Source organism: Bombus pyrosoma, linkage group LG7 (genome assembly GCF_014825855.1).
Source record: "Bombus pyrosoma isolate SC7728 linkage group LG7, ASM1482585v1, whole genome shotgun sequence".
NCBI lineage: Eukaryota > Metazoa > Arthropoda > Insecta > Hymenoptera > Apidae > Bombus > Bombus pyrosoma.
This window is the reverse complement of record NC_057776.1, coordinates 15,389,702-15,401,220: the sequence shown is the minus strand read 5'-3', so window position 1 is coordinate 15,401,220 and position 11,519 is coordinate 15,389,702. Positions and strand designations below refer to the sequence as shown.

Here is an 11,519-nt window from a genome sequence, read left to right as displayed (position 1 = left end):
CATACGAGGATAATATATTATTGGTAGAATCAATGAATTAATAATAAATATTAATTTCCTAAAATATATTGAAGAATGTAGAAATACCAATATGCAACAAATCATGTATTATACTCGATAGAAATATCATTACTTATGTGATATTGAGTAGTATAGGTATGTACCTAGAATATCCGATTTATACGCCCATTATACAGCCGTAATACGAAAAACGTGAGGAGATGTAATGGAAATTATTACTTGTATATATTATTATATGTAATTAACAAATTATTGATTTTATCAAAATCACAAAAGAAGGCAAATCACGTTACGAAATTTAGAAATTTACTATACGCTAAATTACTATATCCTTAAAATATGAAACTAGATTTTGATGTCATTTTACTTTCATCGTGACATAATCGTGTAATTATGTTTCTCTCTTCGTACAAATGCCTCACATTATGTCTACGATAGTGTTTTTGAAAGGTCACAAAATGTGTTTCTAATAACGATATTTGTTGCAAGTATATCATCTAATAAAATACTATAGTATTACATATCTACCTATACAACACACAGAAACTCGTCTTACTACAAAGTAAATGGCCGAATAATACAGTGCACTCTATCCTAAATGTGCACAAGTTCTATGAACTGCCACTGTGCAGTTACCGACACAGACCCTTTTCTATCACGGACAAAAACCATCGATATTGATTATCGAAAACTTTCTAACCAAAGACGGTAAAGTCAACTGTGGTAGACTTTTAACTTTTGCATGATTAAACGATAAGACATGACGCGATTATGTTATTCTCATATTTGTCTATCTCAGATAGAAAAGTATAAATTTCTGTAAAACCGTAATGGCAAAGCTTTTGTAACGTGGAACGACAGCGATTACACCTGGTTTTGGTGGAACTATTGGATTGTCAACACCACCTAATGACAAAATCTGCAATCACTTAGTTGCCAACCCAATAAATAGGACTTTCAGTAGTAGACCGCTAGGGGCAGCATTGTACAAGAACAATGGCTATGAGCTCTGTTACTTCTCTGATATTATGTATATTTTCCGCGGTTTGAGAAGACTGTTCGATGTTATACTTATTCATAACCTGTTATTCCTAAGTTTACTTTCTTGCAACACTTAGCGTGTGAAGTGTCTCTAAGTAGCATCAGCATCATGTCATCTTCAAAGCTTACTGCAGATGCGAAGTTCGGTGTTGATATTGGAGGTATAACTTTAGTTTTTGTAATTACTGTTATTATAAGAAAGAATTTCTTTTTATCACCATTTACGTAACTTTTAAGCGAAAGCCTTTCACGATTTTAAAGCAAACATTTTTTGGTAATTATTTACAATGCCCTCCTCATCGATTTCAATAAGAATATATTGTAGGAATCAGTATTTTGAAGTTTAATAGTTTTGATAATTTCCGGTAAGAATCTGCCAGACACAATAGTGAATTCTACGAATTATGTCTGCAGCGTATGCATCACTGTTGATTATCAAGCACTTCTCTGCTTACAAACGAAGATCGGGCGAATTTAAAATCACATCTAATATTATTTTATCATTGATATTATTATTTTACGAAAAGAATAAATTTTTATTATTTCACACAAGCGTAGCCGGCCGCTTCGCGACAACCAGATTAAAAATATTAGCCCAAACCCAAACCCAATATATCAATGTTATTCATTTTTAGTTGAATTATAAAATATAGTAGATATTTCTTACAGTTTCGTATATGCTCGCCCGACTCTCGTTTACATATACTTTAAACAAAACAAAAGTCAGGTTTCGATTGTATCATTATACCTGTCCATTACAAGGTCACCGAAAACCAATACTGACGTAAACAGAGGTATAATTATAGACAGAATTCACTATAACAGTGCTGATAACTTTCGTGAATATCTCGGAAACTAAAACTAATCTACAGTTATATAAGAAAAAGGAAAAGTTCAAAACGTTGAGTTTTACAACGCACTCAAAAATCATCGAAATCGAAGTTGAAGGTAAACTTCTAAATATCTAATTACTTATTTCTTGTAGATATACGAATTAGGTACAAAGACAAAAACGAAACTTTTACGGAGGAACAACTTGTTAGCAAGGAGCCTATTGGTCAATTTAAAGCATGGTTCGAGGAAGCGTCCAAGGACCCGCAAATTTTCGAGCCAAACACCATGTATCTTGCCACGGCTACTGAGTAATACTAAATAAATCGCTTGGTATTGCTTATTATAAGATATTTCTTACAATATCGCTTTTTACAGTAATAGCATTCCGTCCATACGACCAGTATTACTAAAACATTATGGTAATGATGGTTTCAAATTTTATACGAATTACAAAAGTAAAAAAGCTCGCGATATAGTAAGTGCATTATATTTTCAATTTGCAACGGTTGTAACGGTATGTATAAGTACTATATTTAACAATTTTTTTAGGCTCAAAACTCAAATGTAGCGGCGTACTTATATTGGCAACCTTTGAGACGAGGAGTAAGAGACATTATACCGATATACGTTAGCTATAGGAAGAAATAAAATATTATCTTAAATTAACGTTTACAAATTATTAGCATATTATTATACTATTAAAGTAAGAAATTATGTTTATTGAAAATGTTGAACAAATTTTTTTATTAGGTGCGTATAGAAGGCAAAGCAGTAAAAACTTCTCCAGAAGACTCGGATCGTTATTTCCAAACCCGACCATATTCGTGTCAAATAGGATCAATGTCTAGCAAACAAAGTAGCGTGATCGCGAGTAGAGAGACGCTTATTGTGAAAGAAAGGGAATTACTGGCACAGTTCCCAGAGGGACAAGTTAAAAGGCCAGACTGCTGGTAATTCGATAAATTATTAAAAATGCATCATGTACGATAATAATCTAATCTAATTTTTAGGGGAGGGTATATCATTATTCCACATTCCGTAGAATTTTGGCAAGGTCAAAGCGATCGTTTACACGATAGAATTCGTTTCAGACGGCCTATGCCAAACGAAAAAATCGACGATGTATTACTCCATCAGGGAGATAACGGATGGGTTTATGAAAGATTATCTCCGTAGATAATATAAGAAAGGATATTTTTTATTAAATAATATTTCTTGTTTTACAAATTACAAAAAGAATAATGCTTCTAAAATAATAAGTTCTGGATCAGCCTAAGATTGTTGTTTCCTTGTAATTTTTAGAATTTCTCTTAGTAATCCTAAAAATGTATATATATACATAATATACAAATATAATTACATATATATATATATATATATATAATTGTTGCTTGTTTAGAAAAATACCCTCTCTATTTTGCCACACTATCTCAACGTCAAAAATAGCATCTTCCTCTATTAGGTTCTGAAATTGCCTCATTCCTCCACCGACACCGAAATAATAACTTTTACCGGCAATAAACCTAAGAACATCACGTGAGCCAATGTTATATTGTGTTCCCATAAAAGTCGAAACCAAGATTAGATAATAATTGTACTTGCCCAACGCCATTCGCTTTAAGCCTATGTTTGAAAACTTCGTACAATTTTTTATGATTATCGGGGTTATAAATTGTTTCACTTGTGAAAATCAGATCGTATTCTACGAATTCATCCCCATTGTTAGAATCACGCAATTTTGTGAACGATTCCCAATCACCGCAAAAAAATTGACACCTATTTAATACGCTCTCTCGATCCTCAAAATTCAATAAAACGTTCGGGATCGTTACAGTTTTAATTACCTCTACATTCTGCAATGGTAATTAATCGTAAAATCAACTTTATGAACTTTTATCATGAACATATCATGATAAATACGAACATAATCTTGAAAATGAACGATGGAATTTTTAAGAAGAGCAACAAGGCCAATAATACCGGTACCGCATCCTAAGTCCAAAACAAATTTATCTTGAAATTCGATATTTTTTAATAAGTATTGGCCTAAATCGTAACTGCACTCCCAGATTTTTAAGCCACCTTTATACAAGAAATCGAACAATTCAACAATTTTTTACTGTCGTTAATGGTGACGAAACTTCGTTAGAAAGTAAATGATATTGTTTTAAGGAAAATTAGATATAGTCTACCTTCGTATTTAGCGGGAATAAGATCAGAATGTTGCAATTCTGCCTCTAAAATATTTGTACAATTACACTTTCGCAAATCCTGTAACGCTCTTTCAGGTTGAATTAATTTTAATTTGCAATCCGGAAAAAACAGACATTCTCTGTAATCATTAGGTTTATATCGGTTCTCGATTTGCAATTCCGATTCCGATACTTCCACCTGTGAGGCAGGTATCCAATTAATTGTTGATTTTTTAGTATCTTCACCTCTCACTAAAATAATAGTTTTATTCATTTATTCTTCATAAACTTATTCTTTAAAACACTAATTCAACGAAAACTTGGATCCCGTTCAACAATCATATATGTACGGAACTATAACGCAAGTATAACCTCAAAAATGATTCTCGATGCTGAGAATTTTAATTAGTTATAGGGAAATGAAATATATAAAAATACCTTCATCCTCCTTATTTTCAAAAAATCCGAATTTAAACATTTTCTATTTGATAGTTTTCCTGTCACGCTTTATTACAAAAAATCATCGAAAAATAAAATAATTGAAGACAGAAATCAAATCATAACCGTGTGCTTTCACTATTTAGTGGCGTTACCAACGTTATCGACATAATGTAGAATAAGATAGCAATCACAGAGAATTACTTTCTTGTAATTGACCTTGATATAGTTTATAACGTCTTTCAAGCTAATAACAGAGTTACGAAGTATTTGCAGTTTATTTAAAATTCTTTCGAATTTCCTTTAGGGCTTTTAACTATCTACATTAAACTACAAATATTAATTAACCCTGCTACAGTCCAAAACTTTTTATATCTGAATCTCAATCTTGTTTTAACAAACAAGAGAACGTCGTGTTTTAACAAATTTTCTATCAAAAAATTAAAATAAAAGATCACGTATGTTAGTAACAATTATTTCATATTTTCCTCAAGTTTAAGGAATTTGTTAACGATAGAGAAATACGCTTGGATCGACAATAATTGAAAGAACGCAGTAGGATTAAATAAAACTAATAATCATGCACAAACAATATGTAGTCGATACGTATAAATGATTAGTATTATACTTATCATTACCGCCACAATTTTCAACAGCAAAATTCCTGTGTCAAGGTACAACTAGTGACTCCTTCCGCCCAAAACCGTGCAATGAACCGTCAGTTTAAATATTGTAAAGATTTTCTGGGCTAACGATAGGCCTAAACAAAAATTTTGGAAGTATTTGTTAGAATATATGTAAATAATGAAATATTAAACTGAATATAACATACTTTTCAATTAAATTTAGCTTATTACTTATAGAAAATTTTTTAATTAATATTTCTGAATGATTATAATCGCAAAAAACACAAATATTTATAAAATAAAATGTTAAATATTATGAAATAAGGTACAGTTTGCTTACAAACGAAATCTCTTAAAGAGCATCCTATATCATTGCTTTAATGACTATAGCCCAAAAAACTGGATACAACAGAAATTAATTCCATTAAAAAGAAATAAAAACATGGAATACAAAATACTTACACTGCTTTATTCACCGTTTTGTTTAATTTTTTAGCAATAAAAATGCAAGATACTCTTAACCGACACTTTCAAACTTAATAAACTTTTCCGGAAGCTGAACTGCTTGCGATTCTCGCATTACTTGTTATCCTATCGATTATCGATTCTACAAAGACGCGAAATTTAAACTTTCATTATTCAATAGGAAAAGGATATAAAATTATTTGTTGTAAAAAGAAATATGATTATAGAATATTTATAGAATTTGCTGTTTGATTGATATTTAATATTAAAGAAACTATTATGTTATTATAAACAATTACGTTAATATATGTATATATGTATATATATTTTTTTTATACTACCAAACTATCTCGCCTTTTGTTATACATGTAGTTCTATCAATTATTAAGTTGTTTGATCGTTTCTTTTATCTTTATAGATCATAACTAGAATGAATGAAGAAACTGTGTGGCAAGAATTATCAGAAATACTTCCTGATCCTCCAGAGACAAGAGATAAGTGTTCGCAATGCAAGTATGTATAAATATGAAATTAGGTTATGTTTAAGCAATTATATATATATATATATATGTATTTCATATATTTTGATTTCATTAAAATTGATTAATGCGTTATATACAGAAGGCCTGTGCCAGTATGTTGGTGTCCGGGATTACCAAAGCATCCTGTATGTCCTGCATCAAGAATAATAATTTTACAGCATCCAGCTGAAGCAAAACGTTGCTTACGAACTGCACCTATGCTTGCTCTTGGTTTAGAACCTGGAAAATGTATAATTTATAGGTGATTTATTTAAAATATTGGTATATAATATTAAGATTTTGAGTTATATATAATGCTATAGTATTCTTCTATTTTAGAGGAAAAAAGTTTCCACTTTCAAAACATGAAGGCTTAACTGAAATTTTAAATGACAAAAATACTATATTATTATACCCGTCTCCTGGTGCTATAGCACTTGATAAATTAAATTCTGTTGGAGTTAATGAACAGGAACCTTATAATCTTATTTTATTAGATGGAACTTGGCCACAAGCGAAGGTAGTGTATCTTGTAACATAGCCAATTTATATACTAAAATGAATAAAGGAGAAGCTGTTTGTGACAGGCAATATATCATTCAAGTCCAGCACTGTGTGTTTTACGAACATGTAAATTAGTTGGTATTCCAACAAGTGAATATGTTATTAGAACACAACCAACTGAAGGTTGTTTGTCTACACTTGAAACAGGTGCAATTGCTCTTTCCATTTTAGAAGGTGATCGAGAATTGAAAAATAAAATGCTTGGACCTTTACATTATCTTTGCAGGCAAGATTTCTATTCATGTAACATAAGATTCCATCTTATATAGAAAGAGAATGTAATTATGAAAAATTTTAGGTTTCAACTAGAAAATGGTGCTGTAACTCATCAAAGTAAAGAATTTCTAATTAAACAGAAAGCTTATCCAAAACTAATAGGACGAAGACTAGCTAAGCAATTACGTATACTGCCAGAAGAATCTACGTAACGTTTTTTATCTAATAGTTTTTGTAAGGAGACATTTTATAATAAATATGTAATTTTTATAAGCATATCTAAAAGATAAATAAAAAGGTAAATAAGACGAACGAATAAAATTTTTAATTTAAAAGTATATTTTTATAAATATTACATCATATTATTTCATATTTTTTGACAAGATACGAAAATCAAATGTAATATTTCCGTATCGTGGTACAAAGCTAAATGACCATAAAACAGTACTTTGTTGTGTAACCTGTGTTATGTTCTTAAATAGATGTACACCTTGTCTTGTAAATGGGTCCCATGATATTCGCTTCCCAAATTGTACTTCTACAGTAGGTCCTGATGATACTGTGATTTCGGAATTCAATTGCCAATCAACCCATAAGGCTACACCATTACACATTCCACTTCTAAATTAACAAAAAATATAAAAAATGTAAACATGACTTTGTAATAACCATTAACATAAAATACCACAAACTCTTACGTTAAAATGGGTACACTTTCTGAAATATTAACATCCTCACATTCATTGATATCTTGCGTTAAATCAAATTTTTTAATAACAAAAGGTAAACTTAATGCTTTGGCAGGATATTCCCATAATGGTTGAGCTTCTACAGAACTATCACTTTTGTCACTCGATGTCTATAAACATTATAATTAAAATTAACATTACAATTAAATATTATAAAAATTAAACTTTCATCATTTTATGATCTGTATTGCTGTACTTACTTGTATAAGTTTGTCAAAAATAGATAAGTCAAAATTTTCACAAATTCCAAGAGGTGCTCGTATTTTATGCAAATCCTTAAATTCAACTATAACGCCCATTATTGTTGCTGCGATTGGAATTCTTTGTATTTGAGGCGAATACCTTGAAACTAGATACCAAAAGTAAAGATTTTCCCAAGGTACAATTGAAGTGATAAAATATGGTTCACCAAAAATTAAATTAATTGCACTTTCAGGAGGCAAATCGTTTACTGATTCAACAATTTCTACTCTCTCTGATAGTTCGTTCGTTTTAACAAACATTTCGATACATTTTCGAGACAAAAAGTTTGTCTCTAAAATGAAAATCTTTTTCGCACCTAATTGAATAGCTGCAAGACTCAATAGAGAGCCGTCTGAAAAACATAAACACACTGTGTCTGGTGTAACTTCTTTTTCTAGGGCTTTGATATATTTTTCATTTCGTATATGATCATTTAATTGTCCTATACGAGTTCTACAATAAGCTACATGTACATTACAGTTGCAAACAGGTCTCTCACAATCTGGTGCTTCATTTCTGCAAACAAGACTGTGTATTTATTCTTATGAAAAAGTAAAACAACTAAAACGAAATAATAAGATCGTTAAAGCGGCTTACATTGATTCATTTATTAATTGAAACCATAATGAATATTCATCATGATATCCAATCAAGCTAACTTCTTTGTTAACGGTAACTAAGGTTTCAACAGGTAAATAGTAAATAGCTTGCATCCAGTGATCTCTCCAGGGTATTGCATCTGCTATTTCTTGCGAACTGAAACCTTTATTTTGTAAAATTTTTGTATCTGGATGTTCCCACACTGGAGCACTGCTTAACAAAACCTACATAAAGACTATTTAGTGATAGGTTTAAAATCTTTTAATAAATAATGATTACATACCTCATTATTTACATCCATAACCAAATCCCACCACATAAAAATAGCATGTGCAGTACCATTTGTAGTTGGTTTTACACGCAAACACTTTTTTTCATTATATAATAGAGTTGATTTGCCAGATAAATCGAACCTAAAATATTCATTTTATATTTCGACCTTTTAGCAGATCTTTTCAATCTTGAGCAATTTACATACATATGTAACATATATTTACCTAAAGATAGGCTGAGGAGGTAATAAAGGTTTGAATGCATTATCAGGAAATTGTGTTAACTGTATATCATGTACTGCAGCTGCTCCAGAACAAGATTTTACAGAACATGGGGTACTTAGTAAATATGTATTTTTATTTTGGATGGGATGTACTGTATTCCATAAGCATACAGTAGGACTCTCCACTACTTGTACCCAAATGGTGGCACTATGTGGAATCACAATACTGTTTTCCTTGAATAAAGTAAAAGTACATATATATTAAATGATATTATTTAAAATTATATTAACTAAAAATGAGATTATACTTCAAGGAGATTTTCATGAGCATGACGAAATGTAGAAAGTGCTCCTTCTCCAATAAGTTCGGTATCAAATACTTCAGTAACTAAAATATTTGCTTTTTTTATCATATCACCATCCTTCCCAATAGTCATTCTTGTGGAACGCTTGTGTATTAATTTAATTTTGTCTTCAAAACCATTCTCTTGAATTATTTTTATAGCACATTTAGCCATTGGTGTGAAAGTCTAAAAAATGCCACCAGGTCATAAAATACTCTTTAATTTATAAATGCAATGTATAATAATTTTTGTGAAAATATTCACTTCGCAAGCTGTTATACTATCTGCTCCACATCTTGCAGCCATCATTGACAATAAACCAGTTCCAGTTCCTATATCAAGTACATTAGCTTCTTCTCCATCTTTATGTTTTTTTTCAATTGCTGCTTTAAGCGCTATGTAATATTTCTGATTCTGTAATTATAAAAATGTTTTATAAACACCACAAGTAAAAACTTATTTTAAAACCATATAATATATAGTACTAACTCTTTCATGGTCATGTAACATATCAGCAAATGCTGATCTAGCAACTTCTTGATGATAATCATAATTTTCATCCTTTTCCTCCCAATTAACAGTCCCAATTAAAGGATTCAGGCATTGGATAAACATACTCATATTTCGTGTACGAATTAATTGAGTGAAACAAACTTTTAGCATAACCTTTTTCTGATAAACTCACGGAAACATGAAGTTTATTACCAAAAGCAACTACTTATTTAGGAAACAAGAAATAGAAAACATTATGAAAGATCTATGTCAAACATGTAATTAATAATAAGTTTATTTATAGATATAAGATACAAATTAAAGCTAAGGTTAAAATTTATCATATATTGAATGATTGAATTTATAATAATTGCACTATAATTAATGCGTAAATAAGAAACAATGAAATGGAATAAAATAAAATGAAATCAATAATTGCAGAAAAATATAATTTTAATTTTAAACACTTAATTTTAAACACTGCAAACACTACAAGAACACGTGTATTCTACAAATTTATAGAATTTATCGATGAACTGTCGATAAATGTATGTGAATAAGTACATATGTATGTATCTGAAATTATTATCTGCTATAGCAGAGTAAGAGATTATTTAATATGATAATTTCTAAAATATTAGTTGTAATTTATGTAATTATTGGGTATTAATATTCTCCTTGTAATAGTACATATAATGTGTTAAAATGACTACTGCATATTTTCTACTATAAATGGATATTTTTTAAACATACTAATGTGTATTAAATATTATAAACTGTTATTAGAAATATATTATTTGAGAAATAAGTAATAAAATAATAAAAATTAATACAAACTAGGTACTGTTAAATTTTTAATTTTTTCGCGCGTATTTTTATTATTCTGTTTCACTACCAGGTGGCATACTTTCGCCCACATTTTCAACCAATCATAGTCATTTACTTAAACTTTGCAGATATCTAATTCAAGAATACCTTTTCATTTGTTTCGTGTCTTGTTCACCGGTAACGCATTTCTTTAAAACGAAATATGTGTGTACATTTCTTTAAAGCGCATTTACATCTCGTTTCGCCTGTTTTAAGTGTAATGAAACCAAGACAAATTTTTAGGAAACTGAAAACTATGATTCATCGAAGCGATTTAATCACCGACATAAAAAGTACGTAAGCATATATTTTCTGCATTTTATGATAGCCTTTATGATTTACTGTACAATATTCTATTGTTTGCGGTATGTATTTAAATAATTTCTATTTCCTGTATTCTTAACATATTTCGTGCTCCAAAGATTGAATTTCGGCAGATGTTCGATATATAACCAAGAAATTACATAAAAACATTTATTTATAAAGAAATTGCAACAGCATTGAATTTTTTCCGATATGGTTTCGTTTTGTACGAATTTCTTTTTATTTCATTTGTATAGTAGATTGAAGAATACTTATATTTACTGAAGAAACGTTTTATATCCTTATATAATATATAATATATAATATATAATATATAATATATAATATATAATATATAATAATATATAATAATCAAAATGAAAAGATCTTGATATCAATTATAAAATAATACTTTGCTAATATTATTTAAAATGATATTTTATGTAGATATTAAAATAATATTATATATTAATATTATTAATATGAATATATTATTCGGAATTTAAA

At 29.4% G+C, this 11,519-nt stretch overlaps 5 protein-coding genes across 7 annotated transcripts in view; 3 read left to right on the top strand and 2 right to left on the bottom strand.

Annotated features, from left to right (window-relative positions):
• The first annotated feature begins 1,029 nt into the window (after positions 1–1,029).
• Positions 1,030–3,172, top strand: LOC122569000 (pyridoxine/pyridoxamine 5'-phosphate oxidase). 2 transcript variants are annotated; one of them, XM_043729434.1, is made up of 6 exons: positions 1,030–1,223; positions 2,048–2,183; positions 2,272–2,371; positions 2,446–2,499; positions 2,647–2,846; positions 2,907–3,172. In XM_043729434.1, exons 1-6 carry the CDS (start codon positions 1,172–1,174, stop codon positions 3,070–3,072), a joined length of 708 nt encoding a protein of 235 aa, XP_043585369.1. In that variant the 5' UTR covers positions 1,030–1,171; the 3' UTR covers positions 3,073–3,172. The 2 variants fall into 2 exon arrangements, with proteins under 2 accessions (XP_043585369.1, XP_043585368.1); XM_043729433.1 differs by having other exon boundaries at positions 1,034–1,223; positions 2,048–2,204.
• Positions 3,074–4,696, bottom strand: LOC122568998 (histidine protein methyltransferase 1 homolog). 2 transcript variants are annotated; one of them, XM_043729429.1, is made up of 6 exons: positions 4,527–4,696; positions 4,089–4,340; positions 3,821–3,978; positions 3,499–3,749; positions 3,304–3,419; positions 3,074–3,215 (listed from the first exon to the last, which is right to left on the bottom strand). In XM_043729429.1, exons 1-6 carry the CDS (start codon positions 4,564–4,566, stop codon positions 3,169–3,171), a joined length of 864 nt encoding a protein of 287 aa, XP_043585364.1. In that variant the 5' UTR covers positions 4,567–4,696; the 3' UTR covers positions 3,074–3,168. The 2 variants fall into 2 exon arrangements, with proteins under 2 accessions (XP_043585364.1, XP_043585366.1); XM_043729431.1 differs by having other exon boundaries at positions 4,089–4,287; positions 4,527–4,682.
• A 1,238-nt stretch (positions 4,697–5,934) lies between these two features.
• On the top strand, positions 5,935–7,226 carry LOC122568999 (tRNA-uridine aminocarboxypropyltransferase 2). Its single transcript, XM_043729432.1, has 5 exons — positions 5,935–6,130; positions 6,239–6,400; positions 6,478–6,658; positions 6,726–6,928; positions 7,001–7,226. Exons 1-5 carry the CDS (start codon positions 6,048–6,050, stop codon positions 7,128–7,130), a joined length of 759 nt encoding a protein of 252 aa, XP_043585367.1. The 5' UTR covers positions 5,935–6,047; the 3' UTR covers positions 7,131–7,226.
• An 8-nt stretch (positions 7,227–7,234) lies between these two features.
• Positions 7,235–10,304, bottom strand: LOC122568994 (protein arginine N-methyltransferase 7). Its single transcript, XM_043729416.1, has 9 exons — positions 9,840–10,304; positions 9,615–9,764; positions 9,315–9,536; positions 9,008–9,240; positions 8,794–8,923; positions 8,508–8,734; positions 7,868–8,426; positions 7,617–7,777; positions 7,235–7,539 (listed from the first exon to the last, which is right to left on the bottom strand). The coding sequence occupies exons 1-9, from the start codon at positions 10,011–10,013 to the stop codon at positions 7,281–7,283; spliced, it is 2,115 nt and encodes a 704-aa protein (XP_043585351.1). The 5' UTR covers positions 10,014–10,304; the 3' UTR covers positions 7,235–7,280.
• Positions 10,305–10,866: 562 nt separating this feature from the next.
• Positions 10,867–11,519, top strand: part of LOC122568997 (lysophosphatidylcholine acyltransferase) — a 41,861-nt gene continuing 41,208 nt past the window's right edge. Inside the window, exon 1 of the mRNA XM_043729428.1 lies at positions 10,867–11,002. The gene's annotated coding sequence lies outside the window, so the exon portion shown is untranslated. The remainder of the gene's footprint in view (positions 11,003–11,519) is intronic.